General features: G+C 34.1%; 1 protein-coding gene across 1 annotated transcript in view; it reads right to left on the bottom strand.

Annotated features, from left to right (window-relative positions):
• Window positions 1-26,001, bottom strand: part of LOC148950046 (irregular chiasm C-roughest protein-like) — a 236,950-nt gene that overhangs the window by 50,156 nt on the left and 160,793 nt on the right. Inside the window, exon 7 of the mRNA XM_089092086.1 lies at window positions 2,186-2,313. Within this exon, the coding sequence (XP_088948212.1) occupies window positions 2,186-2,313 (128 nt within the window). The remainder of the gene's footprint in view (window positions 1-2,185; window positions 2,314-26,001) is intronic.

Here is a 26,001-nt window from a genome sequence, read left to right as displayed (position 1 = left end):
TTTCAAACTGCAGTTTTTGATCTGTTTAATGTCTTGCAAAGCTGTTAGTTAGGCGAGGGAAATTTTACTGAAAAAATGTTCTGCTCAAATAGCCAAGTAAACCTGTTTAAATGTCTAGGCCTACCTTTACAACTTCTAATGCTTGAACAATTTTATTAACCCTGTATGAAGGCTAATTCTGAGATAAAAACAAAACAATTTAAAGAAATTGTGGTATAATTTATTTTATCGGGAGAACTGTCCCTAAATACCATATTCTTACCATCAAAAATGCACCACCACCACCTCCCCTCCTAATGAGGCAAAATTTAGCTATAGACTATGTAAAAGGTCGGGGAGTAGGTGATTTAAACGGAAGTGACCCCAAAAATATTATTCATAAGAAAATTTCCATTTTACAGCTTAAAGTACAAATTTGGTTATTAGGTTCATATTGTTTTCCTGTCAAGTTTTATGTTATTTTCGGACTTATTTACCACGAACTGTTGGTTAATACTGCAAAACAATGTTAGTGTGAAAAAAAAGAACAAGTAACTTTTATATGATTTGTAGCCTGCAGCTATTGTGTCCAGGCATTAGAAGGGCTGATATAAAAATGAGACTGCAATAAGTGCTATATTTGAAACATGGATGGTCAGAGGGTTGGTGGGAGGGGTGGGGGTTAATCGGTGACTATATAGTAATTATGAGGTAACAAAAGAAAGGAAAGCATAGTAGAAACAAACAATGAAAAAAATGCATGTGTCGAGGGGGTATTTTCCGCCGGAGGGAGGGGGGTATTTTCCAATGGTATTTTCCACTGGTGTACTTTTCGGGGAGGGTATTTTCCGCGGGGGTACTTTCCACGGGGGTATTTTTCGCGGAGGTATTTTCAGCGGGGGAGTATTTTCTACGGGGGTATTTTTTGTGAGGGGCAGGGGTACTTTCCGTTTTTTCCGCGGGGGGATTTTCCGGGGAATAGACACCCAAAACCTTAGAATCAGCATGAATCATCAATAATGTGTCAATTCTAGTTGAAATTCCCTTTTAATTTAAGTTTAAATTTACTTGTTTAATTTAGTTCTTGTTTGTTTTAAGTTTTAATGTTGCCCCATACATATAGGTTGAATTTTGTCTATTTAATTTACATATCTAGAAACCGCAGACAATATTTGTTTTTAAATATTATTAATAAATTGCTGTGATTAATGACTTAATGAAAAACTACTACTGGCATTTACAGTTCACATGTGTTCAATATTTTTTTCACAATTTTCGAAGTTTTGGCTGCAATATCAGCAGTAAGTGTTTTCAGCTATGGTTTCCAATCCCGTAATCTGGCTATAAAATCTACTCTGTAAAAGGCTTGGTTTACTATGTTGATCCAAGCCCTACTTGAGCCTGAAACCAAAGCTAAAACCAGTTTTGGTTCCCGAATTTTTGCAACAAAATTCCATTTTGTTTTTTCCCCGAATCTTGAAGACTTGTCCCGAATTTCAAGATTCGAGAGTCGAAGCCCTGAGTGGAACGTTCAGAAACTGATGTATTCTTTCACTGATGTTGAAAAACAATCACAATTTTCTGAGGTGTGTGCAGGCTAGAAACTCAAATCCTGAAAAATGCGCATTGTGCGTTTTGTTTTGAAGTGCACCAAAATTGGATTAACCTGTGCTTTCATTGTTCTCAGGATTTCCCTAGCTCTTGCGAAATCTGCAATGCGTAAATGGATAAATGGTTGGTTTGTTTTGTTTTAAGCGTTGAGGAGGGCTTGGCGGAAGTCCTCCGAAATTTTTGTTTTTGTCTTTTCGCTGCGTTTTTTTTTTTCCACTGGCTGAATTTCTCCTTCGTTTTCTTGTTTTCTTTGTTATATGCTGTATCAGGCATGTACACAGCAATTTGTTGTTTTTTTGTGTTTTTTTTTTGGGGGGGGGGGGGAATCCTTCAAATCTCTTATTATATGAGAAGTATAAGAAAATTATGGGAAAATAAAAAAAATAATTTACCCCAAAACTAACGTTAATAAAAATTAACGATTTTTATTTGTCTTGAACATTTATGTATTAACGGAAGTTAATTTTTGTGGTGATTTCAAGGAGACTTATATTCATTCGCGGAAATCCGGGCAAACCCTGAAAAATTCAGAGATACTGGATGTGCTGGGACTGACAAACAGGAAAAATTAAAGTTAAGAAACAGGTGAACTTACCCGTGAGCTTGATTCATGCGTCCATACAATTTCAGCGGGGGGGTTGCTGTCGACAATACAACGAAGAGTGACATTGCTTCCAATTTCTGCTTCTACATTAATTGGTTTTTCGATTATTCTCGGACTATCTGTAAAAAAAATAACAGGCTAAAATTGGAGCTGAAGCTGCTCCCGAGATCAAGAAGACAACCCTACAAGTACCTAGAGATTAGGCAAGCAACGAGCTGGGATTCATAATAATTGCCGTTCTTGGTTGGGTTAATTTTTGTGATCGAAAAGATGATACAAGTTTAAAAAAAAAAAAAAAAAAATCAAACTATCTCCAAAACCAGAAAACATGGAAAAAAAACTGATTGATTCGATCAATAGAACTAGCTTAGTTTGTAGCGACAGGAATTTAAAATGAAACTGAAAAAAAAGTGAATACGTAACATCTTTTGATTTCCCAGAGCAACCTTAGCCAGATGAATGTCAAGACGTCCAGAAAATTAATTTCTAAGGATCTTGCAATATACGTCTTAACAGAGTTTAAATACAATTTCAAGTTTTGTTGAAAAATTTCACTTAAGAGCTGAAAATTATTATTTTTATGTGTGTTGACATTTTTCAACTTAATCATTAGCTTAATTATTTATTCTGTGTATTCTTCTTATTTAGCCGACATTTTTTTCATATTATAAATAAATAAAAAAAAATTATTAGACGGAGTTTTTGCTGGAATATATTTTATACTTTGGATTAAAAACAAGTGGTTGATTGGCATTTCCAAAAAAAATGTCAATTTCCCTATTATTTGCCATACAAAACAAAGGACAGTCTGGCAGAGTGGGCACTAGAGTGACGTTGTCTCCGATTTAAAAGGTTGTTGCTGGCGTCGAGAATGACTGAGTGAGTGAGTTCTTTATTTAACAATAACTATTATAACAAAAAACTACATCAACAAAATGTCCCCCAAAAGGCTCAATGGCCGGGATCGAACAGGGAAAAAAAAAATACCAACACAAAAAAATATGTAAACAAAATACCAACACAAAAAAATATATATATATACAAAATCCAAATAAAAAAACTATATACCAAACCCCGAAACCAGTAACTGAACAGCAGTGGCCTAATTTTCTATGGGGCAGGGAGACAACTGCCCCCAGACCTCTGTTTGCACTCATCTGAAATTTATTCCTTCAAAAATCTTGTTAAAACTAAGATAAGCCTGCATAATTCAAGCATCCACAGAAACAGGTCAGTTTTCTTTAGTACATGTTTGCCTGATCGCTCATTTTTCAGTTTTCACTATCATTTTCGCTTTATTGGGAAAATTAGCTCCAGATTGGCCCCCTTCCCCAGAATTTTGACGAGATTACGCCACTGCTGAACAGGGTGAACTAATAAACAAATCAGAGTGCAAACAAGAAAAGAACGAGATCTAGCCCACAGTAGCCGAAAATTGGAAAACCCGTTTGAAAAAAAACTGTTAAGTTAGAAGGAATCGCCGTTTGAAGCTTGTTCAGGGTTGGTAATTATGATTTTGATTAATAATAATTGTCGAAGTGCATTGCGAAAACAAATTTGTGGGAACTTTGAAAAACAGCCTGAAACCCGACGAAAAATGTGTCGGGTCGAAATGAAAACTACATCATTAGAATCACCGTAGCCAAAAACCCAATTAATGAATCACAGCCCCCCTCTTGAGCAACAAGGAAAATCGTTTTTTTTTTGCATGGGAAGAACTCATGTCTCCTTTTTTTACAAGACTAAATATTTATTTCATTATGACGTTACATCTTTATTCTATTTGACAGGATTCTCAGTGACACTTACAAATGGACAAAAAAACTCATTTCAGCCAGCATAATAAACAAGCCGGTTTAAACAACAATCTGAATCTCACCTTACAACTAAACAAAAAAAAATAATTAGCTGGCGACCCTACCGACTGTATGATGCAGATTCGTAAGAAAATTCAGTGTCTGAATTTAACTTTATTACAAGGAGAGACGAATTCCAAACCAAAAATACTAGTGAATTTCTAAACATGTTTCTAGAATTTGTTCTTGGAATTTTAATTGGGGCCTCAGATCTGTCGGAGTTTAAAAATGAATAATAAAGATTAAATTAGTGAATTTAAACTATAATACACACTACAACCTTAAATATAATATTAAATATAGTACAATATAATTAAATAAATATAGTACAATATAATATTAAACTATAATAGGCTCCAAGTACGTATGCATAGGGATATTCCTCGGCCAAAAATCTTAATTCTGTAAATTTCATAAAATCAGGGTGGTATCCAGGATTTGTGTTCTGCAGGGAGGGCGGATACAAAAACTTCAAAAATAGGTCTATATGCATTTTGTTACGTTTTTCAGAGTCGGACGAACATTTCGGAGGGGGGGGGGGGTCAAACTACATGCCCCCCCTGGATACGGCCTTGCATACTATTCTTAGTATTTATTAACAAATGTAACTCTTCCTACTTTCTTTTCGTAACATTTTACTTTCTTTAGATGCACCAGGACAACAGAAAAAATAGCAAACAGGTAAAAATTTGGGATGGGCATCAGTCGCCTTTTTGGGGGCAATATTTAGTGCTTTAGAAATTTCGAACCAATAAAAAATAATAATAATAATAATAAACACCGGTTAAAATTTTCTAAGAACGACCAATTCTGGACTCTACTAACAGATAGCGCTGCTTTAACAAGATGTAGGAAAAACTCTGCGTTGTAGGTAGTACGGTATACTGCGTACACAATCCCTTGATAAACCTGGAAAATTAACCCTTATATTTGCCCTATAAAACCTGTGATTATCCATCCTATTACTAGCACCTTTCCTTAGTTTTCCACACCCAAATTAAAGTAATTTTTACAAAGAAGGGTTTTCATCATGTATTTATCAATCTTGACACATTTCTTTTCTCTAGATTCGTCTCTTTGCCTTTTAGCTTTGCACTTCGTATGAAATATTACGCTTGTTAAATTTGCTATAATTGGCTGTGATATTGCTTTCAATAGAACTTAAGATTTTCTTTCTCAATTGTTGTAATTGCTCTCAGCTTACAGCAAAATGACTTTTGATTAGTTTTACAATTCAATGACGTGATGAAAAGACGTAAATGGAAGTATTTCAGATATAACTTTCCTTCAATAGCAAATGAAAAGGTAGACTTTTTTATGAAAAAAATTGAACAATATTATAAAAAAACGAATATATAAGATATATAAGATATATAAGATATGAAGAGGAGTTTTTCTTAGTTCATTTCCATGCATAAAATAAAAAACAAAATAATTTCAACATACCCAATTTTTCTTCGGTTTTAGCAAATAATGGACAATTCTGTATAAGTCAGGGAGTCATGGGCTCGAGTCCCACCGATGGTATATTTTTGGCTGCCAATTTCTATTGCCATTTAGCAAATTGATTTTCTTATTGCCGCGGCGTTAAAAAGAAATCGTTGCGCCTATAGTCATTGGCGTAAGAGGTAAAAACAGTACTGCACAAAATTTTCACTTCCAACGCACAAACAACGCACAAAATTTTCACTTCCATACATTAAATAAGAGATAAAATAGTTTCCATATATCAGATTTTCTTATTATTTGAGAAAAAACCTTTATTAGTACCCAGTACTGTACATTCGATAAGAAAAAGTAATCCCCGAATATGAATGCAGGGGGTCACGGGTTCGAGTCCCACCGATGGCTTTTTTTCGCTGCCAATGCATTAGCAGATTGTCATTTTCTCATTCTCGCAGCGTTAAAAAGGAACTCTTGTACCTATAGTCGTTGATATGAAAGGTAAAAACCCTACTGGCATATAGCGCACAAAAGTTCTTGCAAGGGCATGAAAAGTCAGTGTACTCAAGAGGAGGGATGGAGACAGGAACTTGGAGAAACTATTAGCGAAAAGCAGCTGCTACAGCTTAAATGAGGCGAGAGCTTTGAAAAAAAAAAAAGTTGTCTATCAATGTTTGATCTGTTTCGCTATCTAGATATTGAGCTTTACGTAGAGGAGAAGCAGAAAGGGTCAAATAGGGGGTAGAATGCAGAAAAAATCTAGGGTTGTTAAAGTACTTCAACCTATTTTAACGGTTTAAAGTTATTTTCAATCAACCCCATTTGACAGTTTAAGAGGAGAGATGGAGATTCGTCAGTTGTGCCAAGTCTACGACGGTTTCATATGATCATTCAAATCACAATGCAAAACATATTTGGAGTCGTTCAAGCATAATTGTGAACCTTTTAGTAACAAATAAAAATAATAAAAAAAAGGGGAAAAAACAAACAATAAAAAAATAAATACATTGTCTGGACAAGATGTGCTGTGATGGTAATCACTGGGGCGTTCTGTAGTAAAAATAAATCACCGGCGTATTTATTTCGGACTTTCAAGTCCTTTAACTTTCAATTTAGTACTGCCAGAAATTTGAATTTAAAATCTTAAAATTCGGGCGGGGTCGATTCCTAATCATTTGGATCAACAAAAAAGCCACCGATAAAGAAGACGGATGCAGCAGAACGTTCAAACACATTTTTGGTTTAGAATTCATCAAATGTTTTTTTTAGAAATGGGCTCGTTCATGATTTTATTTTGTTTTTAATTATTTCTTCTTACTTGTAAGAAAGTTTCCTGGGAAATTCCGAACAATCGAAGATAGTCAGACAATTTAATTTTGCAATTTTGTTAAAAATTTTTAAACTCATTTTTTTAGAACTATTTGATTTTGCTTTTGTTTAATTATGAAGGAATTATTCATGAATGTTTCATGATAAATTAATAAAAGCGTCTAGAAAGATGTACTCATTTGTCTTGAGTTTCTTCAGGGGGGCGGGTGTATTACCTTTTCATTTATAGGGAATTTTCCTAGGGAATTTCGAACAAACAAAGATAGTCAATTTGATCACGCCATTTTGTTCAAAGTCCTTTTCTAAAATCATTTTTAAGACTTATTTGGTTTTTGGTTTTGTTTAATTATGAAGGAATTCAACTAATTAAATCGTCGAAAAAGATACGCTCATTTGCCTGTTTTTGGTCAGGGGAGGGTGTATTACTTCTTATTTTGCAAAAAAAGTGTTACAAACATACAGAGATAGTCAACTAATTTCCATTGATTTTTTTTGCATTTTCTTAAAAAAGATAAAAAATTACAACATTTTTGCCTGATTTTTGAGAAGCATTTCACCCCCGCCTCCCACCCCATTACACTTTCGATAATTAATATCCCGTTAGAACCTTGCACAATATTAAAGATGGATTTATTCCTTGTTGCTTCTGAACAACATATATAGCAGTTTTTGGCACCCTTTTTTACGAGGAATGTTATCAAATCAAAAACTGATCAGCCTGGCTTAGGGAAACGGATTAAACAAGCATTACCGATGTTCTTCCTATTGCAACTACAAATACGGTAATTAATGTGGATTGATCTGAGGCGGTTCCTCACTCTAGATTAAGAAAAGAGAGTTTTCCTGTCACCACTAATTGCTTTTTTCTAACAGCCGTTAGTTAAGGGAAAACTCAGGCAAATTCCCATTAGGTTTCACCAAATATGGTGCAGCAATTTGCGAAGACTAATTGGATTAAAGCAAAAATCCTAGATAGATGGTGCATCAATCGTGCAAGATGTTGAATCGCGCAAGATGTTTGACTAAATCTTTGTGGCGAAAAAGAAAATCGAATTGGGTTTCATCTATACTTATTTTTCAACATAGGGAGCTCAAAACGACTAGTTCGATCGTAATTTTCGATCACTTTCCAATGATGCACTTTTCGTTTGAATTTGGCGTCACTTTCGAGGGGCTTCGAGCTCTTTTGCAGAGCTTTCAAAAATTTATTTTTGTAATGGACTTTTATAGTTTATTTTTAAATTATAATATTTACTTTTATTAAGGGAAAAATCGGAGAAATTCATATTTCACCAAATATGGTGCAGTAATTCGCAAAGACTAATAGGATTAAAGCAAAAATCCTAGATAGATGGTGCATCAATCGCGCAAGATGTTCAATCGCGCAAGATGTTCAATCGCGCAAGATGTTTGACTAAATCTTTGTGGCGAAAAAGAAAATCGAATTGGGTTTCATCTATACTTATTTTTCAACATAGGGAGCTCAAAACGATTAGTTCGATCGTAATTTTCGATCACTTTCCAATAATGCACTTTTCGTTTGAATTTGGCGTCATTTTCGAGGGGCTTCGAGCTCTTTTGCAGAGCTTTCAAAAATTGATTTTTGCAATGGACTTTTACAGTTTATTTTTAAATTATAATATTTACTTTTATTACTTTTATTTTTTTTTTATTCATATTTCACCAAATATGGTGCAGTAATTCGCAAAGACTAATTGGATTAAAGCAAATATCCTAGATAGATGGTGCATCAATCGCGCAAGATGTTTGACTAAATCTTTGTGGCGAAAAAGAAAATCGAATTGGGTTTCATCTATACTTATTTTTCAACATAGGGAGCTCAAAACGACTAGTTCGATCGTAATTTTCGATCAATTTCCAATGATACACTTTTCGTTTGAATTTGGCGTCATTTTCGAGGGGCTTCGAGCTCATTTGCAGAGCTTTCAAAAATTTTATTTTTGCAATGGACTTTTACAGTTTATTTTAAATTATAATATTTACTTTTATTGAGGGAAAAACGGAGAAGTTCATATTTCACGAAATAGGGTGCAGTAATTCGCAAAGAGCATCTGCTTGAAAGTAAACCTCAAATCGGTCGAACAAATCCTTATAACGAAAAAGACAAATAGAATTGGGTTTCATCCACAATTGTTTATTTCAAAATCTCTCGTTCGATTACGGTTTTTAATTTTAGTGATTCCAACGATGCACTTTTCTTTTCAATTTGCCGTTATTTTCGATGAGTTTCAAGCCCTTTTGCAAAGCTTTCGACAACTTGCTTTAGCAATAAACGGTACTTGTATGATATACCCCCTGCCTAATATTCTTCTAATTTGTTTCTCTGACGCTCAATCCTAATGAAATATAACAAAGTAAGATAAAAATATAATACTTTAGGAACAAATTTGGCGTATATGTTTGCCCAGTAGGGAGTGGGGGTAAAGTATAGCGGGTCTGCATGCCCAATGTGTTAGGTACAATTATCCTGCATATTATGTAGTAAGAATTGTTTTCTAACTTCTAATTGTTCAAATACTTTACCCCCACTCCCACCCCTAATGTGCAAATATATCAAGGCCGTATCCAGGGGGGGGGGGGTTACCCGGTTTGAACCCCCCTCCGAAATGTTTGTTTGACTCGTAAAAACGTAACAAAAATGGACATAAACGAAATACGTTTTTTGAGGTTTTTTGTATACCCCCCCCCTAAAAAATTTAATAAACCCCCCCCCCCAAACAAAAATCCTGGATGCGCTTCTGAAATATATAGCCCAATTATATATTTTCCATCTATCCTGTCACTTCTCTTTGTCTTATCTCACGATAAGCTGAAAGAAGCTAACGAAAAAAAAACAGTTCTATAATGCGTCAATGAATGAACAACTATAGCGGTAGGGGGTTTATCCTACAAGAACCCAATAAACTTTACTACTTATTTTTAAACCTCACTACTTTTAATAAGGAAAATATCTGCACCAATATGGCCCAGCGATTTTGCCCGATAATCGCAGAAATAATAATAATCGCAGAATAATAATAGCAGAAATTCCCTTCAGAATTCACCAAATATGGTGCAGTAATTTGCAAAGAGTAGTTGGATAAAAGTAAAAATAATCCTAAACGGTATTACTTTTCGTAAGAACAAAACAGTAGTTTCCCAGATTCTGCCTTTTCCCTCTTATGAACGTTCAATATTTCCTAAAACATGCTCCTGACACTTGCAACATCGAATCTATTCTCGACTTACTACCACGTCTATAATAATTCATCAAAATAACTATCAAAACAAGGAGCCAGGTCAAGCCGCTATTTCCGTTCAATCTCCGAAGCCGAAAGAAATCAGAAGACAAACTTTTCCCAGCACGGCAACCAATATGTCTGATCTTACACGCGAAATGGCTATTGTGCACTGTGTACATCTATTTAACATTGAACTGGAAAGAAGCAATTGTAGAATAAACTCAGGAAGTAGAATAGATAACTGAGTTGCGATAAGGCAAGAAAGACCTCTTCAATAAAATATATGAAAAACCGCAGAATCGCACGAATATCCAATAAAAGGACATGGGATTTAATTGAAGGTTTCAATAGGAAAGTATAGCATTCGACCAACCAAGGAAATGTTCACTGCATTGCAAAAAAAATTTCAACAATAGTGGAATTACAGTTTTGAATGGTGAGGCAGTAGCAGACAATCGTGACAAAATAAATATCTGACTGTGATAATTAAAGTGCGACATGTGCCATTTTTGTAACTTGTCAGGAAAGCCAAAAAAACTAAAAAATTTTGTCGGCTGTGGTCGCTCTGAAGGATGAGGTTAACAGAGATAAAGGGAACATATTTTAAACCAACTTTTTATGGTTTTTTAGTGGTGTAAATTAAATTCTAGTATTCCGAGCGAATTCAAAATTATTCCATTTTTTGATGTATTTCTCCTTTTTCGTTGACAAAAAAAAAGAGACAAATGCCAGGTCCGCATGTTATAGCTCCATAAGATCCTCTGGAATTGCAAACAAAACCTGATAAAAAAAAAGAGATACGCAGCTTAGAGGCGCATGTCTCTTTTTATCTCCGTAACAGTACACGATAGGACAATTCTGACTGCACCATTCGATTCCTCGTGCTTAGTTTACCCATGACATATATATAACTAATTTTCGACCAAATTGACATATATCGCAATTTTAATTATCACGGCCGTTTGAGCTTGACATTGAAATCTTTTTTGAAAGAAAACGTTCGGTTTCCAATGAAACAAAGTATAATTTAACGAAAAAGCATTTTAAACTAAACAATGATCATGTTTTCCAGTTCATGTTCAAAAACAAGGAAATGTTAAGCGATCTGGATGGATGAGTACACTTGCTAGTATTTTCTACAGTGAAAAGGGGTTGGTTCTCCAAATATTGTGCTTTGTTTGCTTGTGATCAAGCCGGAAGGGGGCTCCACCAAAAATTAGGGCAGCTTGTCCTGGAGCCTCTAGAATAAGAAAAACGCCCTGGAACACTTTTCTAAGCATCAGTCAAACTCCTATCATGAAGACGCTGTTGTTTAGGGGAAAAGTTTCCTGGTAACAGTAACCAGGCAAAAGCCCTCCACAGTGGAAGACTTGAACACTCAGAAAAGAGGTGAAATAGAAAACGGCTCCGTCTCATTACAGAAGAAATACTATTGTTCGGCCGGCAAGGACTCGCATTACGCGGAGACAAAAATTTGGGGAAATGTACCTTTGCAAAGTCTGTAAAAAACAATATAACAACAGAGATTGCAGGACCTTGTTAAGCTATCGGATGAAAGACAGGCCAATAATGAGAGAGGTATTCAAGAAAACTGCAGGCAATACCCAATACTGCAACCCCAGAATTCAAAACGAACTGGTTCATATTTATTTGTGGACAGCTTATTACCGTCAAGACTGTTGATCAAGCAAAATCAGCTCGTTCTTTCGCCATCCTGGCGGACGAGACAACCGACACATCAATGCGGGAACAAGTGGATCTATTGCTTTGATTTTTAGACAGCAAAACTTTTCAAATCAGAGAAGAGTTTATGAAGTTTGCTGTTGCTGAAGACTCGCGAGGTGAAAACCCCGATCAATTTATCCGAAGTGGAATTGAGAAACTTGGTCTCGACATGAAACTATGCAGGAGACAAGGGTATGATGGGGACACAAACATGAGAGGGAATTTGTTAGGAACCCAGGCTTTTATCTCTAAAAAATATCCAAACGCCAACTCTGTTCACTGTGTAGCCCACTGCATAGTTTTGACGGCCTCAAGCCAGTTTCAACGCACCTGATATTAAGCACTGTATAATGGTTATTCATCAAATAATAAATTTCTTTAACTTCAGTGCCAAGCAAAGCACCGTCTTAAAAACTTCCAGTGAAATCAGTCTGAAAGAATTGTGCGAAACTAGATGGGGCAAAAGATAAGATATGATACAGAGATCAAAGCAGTTATTTGTTCCGACTTTTAAGGCCCTAGAAGACATAGACTCAAACAGGGATTGCGTGGGGCCATCAAAAGCCAAAAGTCTCCTCAATAACACCCTGAGCCTGAACTATATAGCGACCCTTATTGTGATGAATTTTTTTTCTGGGGTATACGCTGAATTTGTCTAACCTGTTGCAGTCAGAAAAAATCAATGTGGACATGTGTATTCAGTGTGTCGAAGTATGACAGAAATGTTTCAAGATATAAAAATAAGACAGAATATGGCAGAATACAAAATAAGGCAGAGAAGAAGATTGGTCAGCTGTTTTCGGAAGTTACGTGCATTTGCCAAGAACTGGAAATCAGCGTTGCTATGCAACTATAGAGAAACATCGTCAAAATCCACCATGATATCCCGGTAGGAAAGAACACAGAATTTTACCATCAAGTTTCCCTTTTCAACCCACTCCTGGGCCAACTCATGCAATCCCTTGAATCTCGATTCACAAAGTTATTCTGAAGGGCCTCAGCGGAATTCTACCATCTTTTATCGTAGAAGAGTCTATTGGCAATGTTAAAAAACCGACTAAGTTAAATACTTCAGATCTAACAAGCTCGGAGTCCCCTGTGAAGGCTGAGCTTGAACTTTGGTGAGCTAAGTGCCTCCCAATTTTTTTCCAAAGATGGCAATCTTTGGATCCCTGTCTGAGAGCGAGCGTAGGGTGTTTTCCAATGTCCGTACGTTACTCCGCGTTTTCTGTACGATTCCTAGTTTCAAAGCACGTGTTACTAGGCCATATTCTTCGATGAAAAGGCTAAAAAATTTCGCAGCCGAATGGACGAAGGCCGAGTAAATACTTTGAGATTTTCGCATATCAAGACATTTCAGTATCAGTGGATGAGATTCTAGGGAAGTTCGCTCTAAGCTATGCTCGTAGGTTGCAATACAGGGTGAGTGTCTATTTCTTTGTATGTGTGCTTTTGGTTTTTGTGGATATTACGTATTGTAATGCACCTTTTATCTGCCGTTTCGAAGGAATTCCCCCCCCCCTCGAAAAAAATCATGTGTACGTGCCTGTATGCCGTCTATAATAATTTATCAAAATGACTATGAAAAAGAGAAGCCAGGTCAGGCTACGAGTTCTTGGTTAATCTCTGAAGCCAAAAGAAATAAAAGAAAAACTTTTTCCAGCATGGCAACGAATGCATCTGACACGCAAAACGGCTATTGTTCAACATGTTTATTTATTTTACAATGAACTGAAAAGAAGCAATTGTAGATTAAACTGAGAAAGTACCATAGATGATAGAGTTGCGATAAGCCAAGGAAGAACTCTTCGATAAAATATATGAAAAATAGGGGATTCACACGAATATCCTATGAAAGGACATGGGATTTAATTGAACCGTTCAAGGGAAAGTATAAAATCACACTGAAGCTTACAATGAAATAAGGTCAGTATTTAATGAAATAATTAAAATATATTTCTTAAATATTTAATTTATATATATATATATATATATATATATATATATATATATATATATATATATATATATATATATATATATATATATATATATATATATATATATATATATATATATATATATATATATATATATATATATATATATATATATATATATATATATATATATATATATATATATATATATATATATATATATATATATATATATTTTATATATATTTATATATATATATATATATATATATATATATATATATATATATATATATATATATATATATATATATATATATATATATATAAATATATATAAATATATATATATATTTACATATATATATATATATATATATATATATATATATATATATATATATATATATATATATATATATATATATATATATATATATATATATATATATACATAAAATTTTAATAGCCCCAGCACAAGACGGGTAGTCATAATCGGCTACATCCCTTACACAGGATATACAGTGCCAAGCTATATCAAGCAAGATTTTGGTGCTAAAAATGACAGCTCTTTAGAGAAGGATGATTGGATGCGATTGGGGTGGGCGTTCCAAAAAGGATCGGTTGAGAAATGAATCCCCAAAGAGGCGAAGATCATCGACTGTCTTGATCACTTCATTCTCTAAAATGAAGTGGGAATAATGGCATGAAGCTTTCAATCTGGAGATAAGCAACCCGAAGGGATATTCTTGGGAATTGTTTAAGGATACTATGTGGTGTCCCTTTTATTTCCAAGAGTAAAAAGAACTGAAGATGAAATCTCGAATTCAATTACATTTTCAAAAACGATTGAGTAACTACTTATTCAGATAAAAATAACTGGAGGAAAGCTCGGTTGTAGAGCTCTCAATTGTCAATAAATGGCTATAGAAATTATCATCAGTGCGTTTTTTTCGATTAACCGGATAAAATTGCAGTGGTTTAGTATGGTGTTGAGACAACGACAAAGAGCTTTCAATCCGAAGCGACTCGCGGGGATATCCGAGAGAATTGTTTCATGACACGGGGTAAATTCCCTTTGATTCCCAAGAGTAGAGAGAACCGAGGATGAAATCTTGACTTCTTTTCTACTTTCAAAACCTATTGAATATTATGTACTTAGAAAAAAACAGAAGACCGCTTCAATTGCCGAGCTCTCAAATGTCAGTAAACTGTCATAGAGAATACCATCAGTGCGTGTTTTTCAATGGATCTGATAAAAAGACAGTGGTTTAATATGTTGTTGGGATAATGACATGGAACTTCCAAACTGGAAATAAGGAACTCATTGGGGTACTTAAGGGAATTGCTGAGTGACCGTAGATGAGTTCCCATTCATTCCCAAGGGTAGGAAGAAGCAGGGATGAAATCTTGACTTCTTTTCCATTTTCAAAGACAATTGAATATCTACATATTTAGACAAAAAAAGAAAAAAAAACTGGAGAGCGTTTCAGCTCCCAAGTTCTCAAAAATTCAATAAATGGTTAGGAATACCCCCTGCCGCTCAAGCTGTTCATGCATTGACGCACTGTAAACCGGTTTCTTTCGCTAGTTTCTTTCAACTTAGCGTAAGAAAAGACAAAGAGAAGTGACAGAATAGACGAGAAGTATATGAAACGAAAAAATAGTAAAAAGAGAAAACGAGGGTCATACAAGCCAGTGAAAAATATGAACTAAAATGCAAATATTTCAGTCAAGACCTCCGCTTGACCGTCCTCAGTGCACGATAATAACATACAAATTACAAATAAAATCCAAGGATACTATAAAAAAATTATATAATTTGAGCTATATATTTGCAAATTGGGGGGGGGGGGTAAATTATTTGGACTGCGTGAAGTCAGAAAACAATTCTTACTTCATAATATCAGAATATTTGTAGCTAACACGTTTTGCATACAGACCGCTGTACTTTACCCCCACCTCACCCCTGTAATGTGCAAATATATAGCCCAAATTTGTTAGTATTATATTTTTATCATACTTATATATATTTTATTTGGATTAATCTAACTTTAATTCTTGAGCGGCAGGGGGGTATATCATACATGTACCTTCTTTTTCTCAAACTTTTCAACATAGATGTTTTCGCGAGCCTGAACACATGAGTCTCAACACACACACGTGTGTGTTGAGACTCACAAACACACACGCAAAAAAAATCAAATTAAAACTAGCGATTTTTTTCCATGGCTCTCAAAGGAAATTTTTTTTTAATTTCTGATCTTCTTGAGAAATTGGAAAACTTGCCTTTTTAAAAGCAATTATTGATTTAACAGCAAAAAATTTGACATAGATACTAGTTTCCTTGGGATGATATAAAACGTATGATTTTGACTATCAAACAGTTCGTAGTAACGGACTGTAAGTAAGGAGCGATCCGGTTCAATAGTAATCGAAACTCTAAAAAACAGAAATTTTTATTCCAATAGATACATCAGAAGAATTGGATTTTTATGCTGATTTCAAATATATAAGTTTCATCAAGTTTAGTCCTACCAATGAAAAGTTACGAGCCTGGGAAAATTTGCCTGATTTTCGAAAAAGGAGAAAACACCCCCTAAAAGTCATAGAATCTTAATAACAAACCTTCATTAAATCACAGCATCAGATTTAGCGTATCAGAAAAAAATCACGCAAAAAAAAAATCACGCAGAAAAAAATCATCAAACACACGCACACACACACACGTGTGTGTGTTTTTCTAAAGAAAAATCTAAAGTTATATTAAATCTAAAGAAAAAAATTGTAAATTTTACACATTCGTAATTCCCACACAAAGATTGACATAGAGCATATATGACTAACATTTGGGTAATTATTGAGGAAAGCTTTTTTTGATTATTATTACATAAAGTTTAAGAAAATTCATCTAAATATGGATATAAAGATTATTTTTCGCCATTATACTTTGTACATCTTCAAGTAAGATACTATGAAAATTAATGACTCAATGACTAACTTATTAAACTGTTTGGAATTGTGAAATAAAATCAATTTATTCCGTCCGTATAAACTGAGACCATTTAAAAATATGTTTGGCCAGTCAAGGAAAACAGCTTGAGCGGATTACAAAATTGAATAAAATGAGATTCTTGGGAAGCCAACTCAAATGAAATTTGATTGGAAGCATTTCTAAAGAAGCTTTTTCTATTTCAAATCAATCAGAGAACTGTAGCTGATATTTATCGCTGTGGGTGAGCAAGGTCAATACTGGAGCAAAATACATGAGAAAATAGGTTTGAAGCGGAGGAGGCTGGACGCTTTATATGTGCGTTAGCACATCGATTTTTAGCCAAAATATAGCCAATTTTTAGCCACAATATAATGATCTTGTATTAAATGCGTGATTCTGTATCATTAAAGGTATGTGTGAAACATTTAAGACCCATAAAGGAAAACAGCTTGAAAAGATTACAAAACTTGATACTGGTGCATAATAACGACACTTCTATATATTAATGAGAGACGAAACCCGCCAGAAGGGTTATTTTCAAGAGACCGCTATTGAGAAATGGAATGCAAAGCGTAGTTTTAATTGGGGTTTATGATATTTAAACAGTTGTTTTTTGGGGTTTAGGGGGGGAGTTACCTAGGGTAGGTTAGGTTACATATTGAATATAAGCTATGTTTTACCCCCCACCCCCACTAATGTGCAAATATATAGACCAAATTTGTTTATAAACTATTATATATTCATCCTATTTTATTTTATTTCATTAGCATTAACCAAAGTTGACTTCTTTAGAATAGTCGTTATAATGCACCAGTACCCAAAACTTATGAGATTCTTTGGGTTGTCAAATCAAATGAATTGTGATGAAAGCATTTTTAAAGAAGCTATTTCTATTTCACGTCAATCTGAAAAGTAAAACTGGTATGGTTCACTGTAAGCAAACAAGGTCAATACCTTAGTAAAAACACATAAAAAGAAATCAAGGGGGGGCGCTTACTTAGATATGTTTTTAAGCATCCATACCTTTATCTTGTATTGAATGTGCAATTCTGTGCCATTGAAATGCTAGGTTCCATATAATCGCATGGGAGAATTGTAACGGCTGATATCTCAGTAAAGTTTAAAAAAAAATACACGAAAATGTACATAACTATTTTCGGGCAACAAAAAAAATATTCAGGAGCATCAGACAACAGTGTAGAAGCTTAAATTTCTCAGAAATTTAACTTATATATTGTTTCAGTGTTTTAGTTCGTGCACCTCATGTAAAACAAATCGTTAAATTCGTTTTAGCTTTGTTCGTAAACAAAGTGTTTTGCCTTGCTTAAGGATGACGAAATTTTTCTTCGTAATATATTCCTACAAAGGCTGATGAATTTGAGTGGAAGTGTTTGAGAATTTCAGCACATTTAAGTGTTCCCATCATTATAAAAAGAGAAAAAATAAAAAAATATAAATCAAACAGATCAAAGAGAATAAATCAATATGCTAAATCCCAAGTTAAATATCACCATAGCAAAAAATTAGCCGACTTCCACGTGTCAATTGGAAAGCGAGAACAAAACGAAAGTACGAGGCAACATTGAAAAAGGACAAATTGGATTATTAAACCAGGATTCAAGTGTCAAAGGTTGAAAAAGAAATAATTAAAATTTATAAATTGTTGGAAAACCTGAAGGAAAATCGAATTTTTGTACCAATTTAACTATTTTCCTCATTTTATCCCCTTTATCCTCCTCACTTTGTTACTATGCTTGATAAGTAAGAAAAAAGCATAGGCCACAAAAAATAATATTTCAATATTATTATATTCTTAAGTATTGTAATTTTATTAAATATTATAATATTAATATTATATATTATATATGTATATATATATATATATATATATATATATATATATATATATATATATATATATATATATATATATATATATATCATATATATATATATTTATATATTTAATATTATATAATATATAGGGAATTTGAGGAGATTTGGCGATGTCTTTCGAGTATATAATTTGGGCTATATATTTGCACAATAGGGGGGAGGGTGAAGTATAGTGGAGTTGCAGTCAAAATGCGTTAGCTGCAACTATTTTGCATATGATGAGCTTACTGCTTTTAATTACGAGATTAACAATTTCTTTTATTTATTTTTTTATTCTTAATTATATAATTATTTTTAAAATAAATATTTTTTTATTAATAAATATTGTGGTTAACAAGCACAGTGACCAAGACGATAAGTGCTGGAAATTGTTAAATTGGTTAACTTGAATTTATTTCAGGTGGGGTGGAACTTAGAAAGGTTTTATATTTGAGATAGATCAAATAGAGACATATTATTTGAAAAAAACATCAACTTACTCAACTTAGTTCTAAAACACTGTAAAATGTAAAGCAATTCGTTTCCTAGTTTAGGAATCAGCATAACAAACATAAATAAAACAACAGAGTAAGCTTTTAAAAAAAGAAGAGAGAATAGTCAGCTCCAAACGATCAGAATTACCCAGTTTAGCAAGGCCGTACCCAGGATTTTTTTTTTCCGGGGGGGGGGGGGGTTATTTAAGGATTTTTTTTTGGGGGGGTACATAAAAAACCTCAAAAAACATAAAAAAAATTGTTTATATCCATTTTTGTTACGTTTTCACGAGTCAGACAAACATTTCGGGGGGGGGGGAGTGTCAACCCTCCCCCCTGGGTACGGCCTTGCAGCTTAGTGTAATGTTTTGTTAAATAGGAGGGGATTTGCTTATGTTTTGGAATAAAGTTAGTCATCTTCAGGCCTTTGGGTTATTCATCTTTTTTCAAAAGTCATTTCGGTGATTTCGTCGTATCGGTCCATACTTTTAGTATCGGCCCCAATTCGAGAGGTTATCATCACGTTTTGAAAAACCAGTTCCTTGTTTATACCTCTGCTATTAATAAAAAAAACCTTGATTCTCCTGTTTTATCGAAATCATACAAAATTTCATTCTGAAATTATTTTAGCATTTTAATCAAACAGTTCGTGGTAACGAACTGTAAGTAAGGAGCGACCCGGCTCAATACTAACTGACACTCTAAAAACCGGACTTTTGATACTAATGGATACATCAAAAGAATCGCCTTATTATGCTGATTTAAAATATGTAAGTTTCATTAAGTTTAATCTTAGCCATTAAAGATGATTAGAAAATTTGCCTGATTTTCGAAAAAAAGGGGGAAACATCCCCTAAAAGTCATAGAATCTTAATGAAAATTCAGCGTATCAGAAAACCCTACTGAAGAGGTTTCAAGCTTCTATCTGCAAAAATGTGAAATTTTGTATTTTTGCCAGAAGAAATATCACGGATGCGTGTGTATTTGTTTTTATTTTTTGTTGTTGTTTTTTTTTCAGGGGTGATCGTATCAACCCAGTGGTCCTAAAATATCGTGAGAGGGTAACTAGGGCTCATTCAAACGAAAATATAAACGTTCTAGTGTCCTTTTTAAGTGACCAAAAAGATTGGAGAGCAACTAGGCCCCACCCCACCCCGTTGTTCCTAAAAATCTTTTAATCAAAATTTTGAGATAACCATTTTGTTCATCATAATTAAAAGACCCAATTGCTCGGCCTCTCCCCCCCCCCCCCCTGCCCCAGAGGGAAAGGTCTTTAAGTTATAAAATTCCTGCATTGTTTACACACAATATTTGTTATTGGGAAGTATGTATACATTTTTTATGGAAGGGGGGGATAAATTTTCTGCTGAGGGTTTTTTCATGGAAAATTTCCCAGGGGGAAGGAAGTTTCCAGGGGATGAACTTATAAGGGGAAATTATACACTGGAGGAATTTGCCAGAATTTCTTTAATAGAATTCCTATTGTATATCTTGCTTTCTCTTTTCCGTCTCAATTTTACACGTGGAGTTGTTAAGGGTAACTGTCAAGGGTAAATTTTCGCCAGAATTGAATTGTCTATGCCACAACAAGCCAAGCTTCTTGGGCGAAATAATTTTTCTTTACGTTTGTAATAGAGTTTAGTATTAATAAAATGATTGATTGATTGATTGATTGATAGAGGTGGGGCCGTATTGCCTGACGTTATTTAAAAGACGACCAGAAATTAAATTAAAAAAAGGTTTTTCAGCTGAAAGTAAGGAGCAATATTATAACTTAAAACGAACAGAAAAAGGGATTGCCCCCTCCTTAACACCTCGATCATTATGCTAAAATTTGAATTTTGTCCCAATGTTTTAAGAACGACTCCTGAAACACAAGAGTCCTTTAATTAGAACAATAAGAAGTCTTTTAAAAGTACTAAAAAACTTTAACATAAAGAGCGAGGCGTTGAGGAGGGGCAATCCCCTTCATATTTATATAACAATTTCTGTTCGTTTTAAGTGTTAATGTTGCTCCTTAGTTTCAGTTGAAAAAACTTATTTTTTTATTTAATTAAACTTAACACTTATCATTTCAGACGATATCCGTTCAATATTGAAGTACCAAGATTTTCCTTAAATAAATAATACTTAATCTCTACTCTCGCCAATGCCCCAAAGTAAAGATTAGCATAAAGCGCTCTAGGTATTTGAATTGTAAAAAGCAAACGAGGGGAAACAAGTTACTTATTCCACTTCCTGATATTGTTAGTTCTGCCCTTTCACATTCATCACCTCGGATATTATATCTCAGTAAACAAAGTATAAAACCATATTCCATGCTTAGTGGGATGTTAATCGAAAATATATGAACCAGTAAAAAGGGATAGAACAAAGGAAAAACGCTTTGAAAATGAGGGGGAACTCTTATATAAATGAATAACTTATCAGATTCTTGAGCAAGTACTAAAGTGGCAAAAAAGCTGTAAAAGTAGCATGACAGAGATTAAAACAAATGAACCGTTCCGGAGTCAAATCAATTAAGTCCATAAAGCCCCGTTCACATGTGTGATCAGCTAAGCATCAATTTCCAACGATCATTAATTTGGGCCAATCAAGGCTGCTTATAAAAGAGGAAGTAAATTAGCAGTGGTAGATAATGATTATGTTTTAATATTGATATCTGTCTAAGGAAACACGTAAAAAACAATCAGTAGAGAAAATTCAAAAGGAAACTCTTCGTCTGGTTTTCAGAGATATATATTTATTGATACAAAAGCCTATGTGGTAAATGGCAAAAAAGTCAAACTAACACTTATGGACATATTAGAAATATGCATAAAAATAACGATATCCGTAATATACTTATAACACAGCAAGAATAAAAACATAATAAGACACATAATACCTAAATAACACACAATTCTCATACGCAATAATAATAATGTTGTTATTATTTGATATGAGCCGTCCTAGCGTCCGAGTGAATTGTTGCGCTGGATTTAGAATTCTTTGTCCGAGAGGGCAAGGGTTCGAATCCTAGTGTATCCAATTATTTTGTTTGGGATCGGGGTCAATGGCGTGACTCTGTAAGCTCAGACAGAGTCGACCCAGCTCTTAATGGGTACCTGGAAAAATCTGAGGAAGGTAAACAGGAAGGGTGTGTGAAAGCAAAGGATGGCTGGATCCATCCCTCCATTGCACTTCCTGGCTAAAGGTCCTTGAGATGGAGACCGGCACCACCGTTTTAGACCATATGAATCTAGTGCCGCATCATTTACCTTTTATCCTTCTTTTTATTACATAATATGATATATGTCAACTCTACATCCTCAATGGGCTTTGAAAACCAAATAATAGAAAAATAACTCGCAAAAAATTCAAAACTCACAAAGATATTAGGGTAGCAATCCCGAGGTATGACAATAAGAATATTGATTCGCAATTAGTGTGTTGTAACTTATGGTTCTTTCACACTACACCGTAGAACCTTTCACACTAGGTTCTACGTAGGTTCTACGATTTCACACATCGTAGAACCTTTACGCTGAGTTAAGTAATCTTACAAAGTAAATTGTGTCCATAACGCAGACAGATTCACGTGGACCGAACCTCTACATATGATACGTAAATTTATGTTACTTACGGAAAAGTCAACAAAGTAGTATTGAAATGTAATATCTGAAAGAGCAATCAATAATTTTTTTGAAAATACATTAAGAATCTGTTTCTAAACGACCTTTTACGCTTAAGCAGAGCTTGAATCTCTTAGTGAAGGTTGTCAGATATAATTTTCTTTTATTTTTTTTTTACTGGGGAGGGAGGGACTGAAGCACTTTCCTGGTTACCATGTAGGCATTCTTAAATTCAATTTTTTTTTTTTTTTTTTTTTTACCTTGGGTTTCAAAAATTTCTTTTACAACCGAGCCTTTTAGACATTTTCCTTATTATTATTTCTGGTGGTTTCGACACAACTTCGCCTCGCAAACCAAGCAAGAGCAAATTGAATTATTCAGTAAGACCTTGCAACTTTTTCTACGTTCAAGGACTACATAAAAAGACAAGAACGTAAACAAAGAGGGGGAAAATGTCTTTCCCCAGCCAAGCCGACAGAATTTGAGAAAGAACAAAAACTTTTATGATTAAGGGGTATCTTCAGTCAGTTAGTTAAAAACTTCCCTCAAAGCCCTATTTTCTTTCTGGAAACTTATCCTAGGTCATATATAGGCACTAGGTCAAATATAAGCGGAAAGTCAGAGACCCCTCTAGGGATCGTGACGAGAGAAAATTTCTTAGGTGAATAATAAACTAACAGAGTAAGAAACAAAGTAGACTAGTAAACAAGTTGATATAGGACAATTTCTAAACTAAATTTTAAGCAAGTTATTACATAAATATAAAATAAATGTTTCCCTAGGCAAATGAGTTTGGATTTCACCTTGGAGATGTGTGTTTGCCAAGTTCTCTATTTATTATGAATAACTTCAATTCAGATCAAAGTTGTTTAGTCAGCAAAATCCTAAGGCAAGAGGTGCTGCGCTGCAATATAAAAGTGTTGCGCTGAACTCGTTGCATTATCTATTTGATGTAACCAGCAGTTGAAAAATTTTGGCTACATAAATCTTTGTTCTGGCAGAGCATGTTAGACGCGTTGTTTGCCAACTGACTAGCAACGCTGGCTTTGCTTTCTCAGAGCCAGTGGAGAGTTGCAGATTGATATTTGAGAAAAGACAAGAATTAGCAACAAAACTGAATCCAGGCTGCTAATGGAAGTTTTCCTGGCTAGTGGTTTTTAGCGCAAAAGTTAAATATTACACTCATGGCTTTAAAAAAAACTTACAAATTTCACAGTTTTCTTTATTTTGTAAATAAATGACTTCATGAAATGGGTGGAATTTTGAATACCTTGTAAAATTATAACTGAAGCCCAATTGAAAAAGTTTAGTGAGATAAGATGACAAGAACAATGGAAGCGTGATCAATCTTCAAATGACTTGCTTTTTGACGGTATATTCACAAGATTTTCAAAAGCCGATCTTATAAGCTAGCTTCGTTCTCCATCGACTATTCACAATTGCCACTCTTTCACCATGTTATACATGGAGGGAATGCTTGGAGAGACTGGCTCTATTCGTGCCGTTGTATATTTTTCTATACATTTTAATTATTATAATTTATTAAAATATTAAAAACTTAATTAAAACTATAAAATATAAAAATGATAAATTAGTTTAGTTGATTGTAACATATTTTCAAAAAATTTTCTGCTTCAATAATGACGTCTGAGGAAGATTTAAGCCAGATTTTAAAAATCAGAAAAATTTGACAATTTTCTTTACAATTTATTATTAATTTTAATAATTGGTACATTTGGTTTTCATTTATAATTTTTGAGTCAGACCTTCGTTCCAAGCTTTAGTTTATCGGCCAAAATTTTATTGTTATGGCCATGTTTAGTTAGACTGGTAGAATTTATTTCAAAGCGTTGGCAAAGCTGATCTAACCTGAACGACAGTTTAAAGTTCCATATCTACATGATCCTTTTACAGCAATGATAAAATTTCTTGCTTTTGCCAATTTGTAAAAATGGCACTTTAGAAACTGATGTAGGTGAATAGTGAGTCAATAATAATAAGAAAATATGTTTAGGTTAACTCAGAACCACCATGAACTAATAAACGCTCAAATGGGATAAGTCCATTTATTAGACAGTGCAAACAGATACAATAGTCTGGATATTTAGACCACATATACAGCGATTGTCAGCAGCAGATATACTAAAGCACAAAATTAAAACTAAAATATCTCCTAACAAATTCCAAAACTAACAAATAGAACTAATAAATAAAACTAACGAAGTCCAAGATAGATAAAGAAAGAGAAAGAGAGTGATGTTAATGCTGTTGTATATAGTACACACAGTAATTTTCTTCCCAAAACGGATACAATGGTCTGGTTTATGCGGAGTGCTCCACATAATGCTCCACATAAAATGCTCCCCATAATTTTGTTCCATCAGTTATGCATTTTTATTACGTATCTATTTATCGATAAACAACAACAACAAAAAATTAAAACATACATAATAAATCCACCACCTTAACCCCTCTTCAGGGTCACCCAAGAGCCTGACTTCAAATTGTCCTAAGGATCCATTGTCTAGAAAAAAAAACTGTGTATCCCAGCCGTCATTTATTCAAATAGTGCTACAAAATAAGACCCTTAGCTCCTTGTTCATTTTGAAAGATTACCTTCATAGAAACTCACACCCCGTAAGAAACTCCAAGACAAGGCAGGAAGCAACAGAATCCTTCGCAGGTAACTAACTTCCCGTCCTTCCTTCTTTGAAGTAAGGTCATTTAAAATTTTTCACTTCACCACATCTAAAGGTGCGGCAAGAACGGAAGACTTTTGAACTGAATAAAGCTCATTACTGTGTCAAAGGAGATGATAAGCTACTGTAAAACCATTATTTATCCGTGTACCTGGGAATCTCCTATCACCTTTTTCACGAGTAGATTGAAACAAATATCAAACATTAGCAGGAAGCTTTGAAAATGGCAACTTTTGGAGTTTCAAAAAATGAAATTTATAAATCGCTATTTATTATTAGTAAGTAATTTATTTATTTACTTACTAGATAATCAGATTAACAATCAGATTCAGTAAGTAAATATTCAGATTAAGTAATCGGATTAACTACTCTTCTTGACTACTAAGGTCCCTGCATCGGCCCTGCAGTGCGTGGCCAAATTAAGTTTCGATCTTTGGGTCTATATTACCAAGCAAACGCAAACCCACAACGCCACTACAAGACAAAAATATTATACATATAAGGTGTCTTCTGATATTTTTTCCGACAACAGGGATCGAACCTCTATCAAAGTTGTTGCCAGGCGACGCTTTATCCACAACGCTGTCACAAGGTC

This window comes from Artemia sp. Qi Xiang Cuo, chromosome 7 (genome assembly GCF_049724085.1).
Source record: "Artemia sp. Qi Xiang Cuo chromosome 7, ASM4972408v1, whole genome shotgun sequence".
NCBI lineage: Eukaryota > Metazoa > Arthropoda > Branchiopoda > Anostraca > Artemiidae > Artemia > Artemia sp. Qi Xiang Cuo.
Note: the sequence above shows the minus strand (reverse complement) of the source record. Positions and strands in the feature narration are given on the sequence as shown.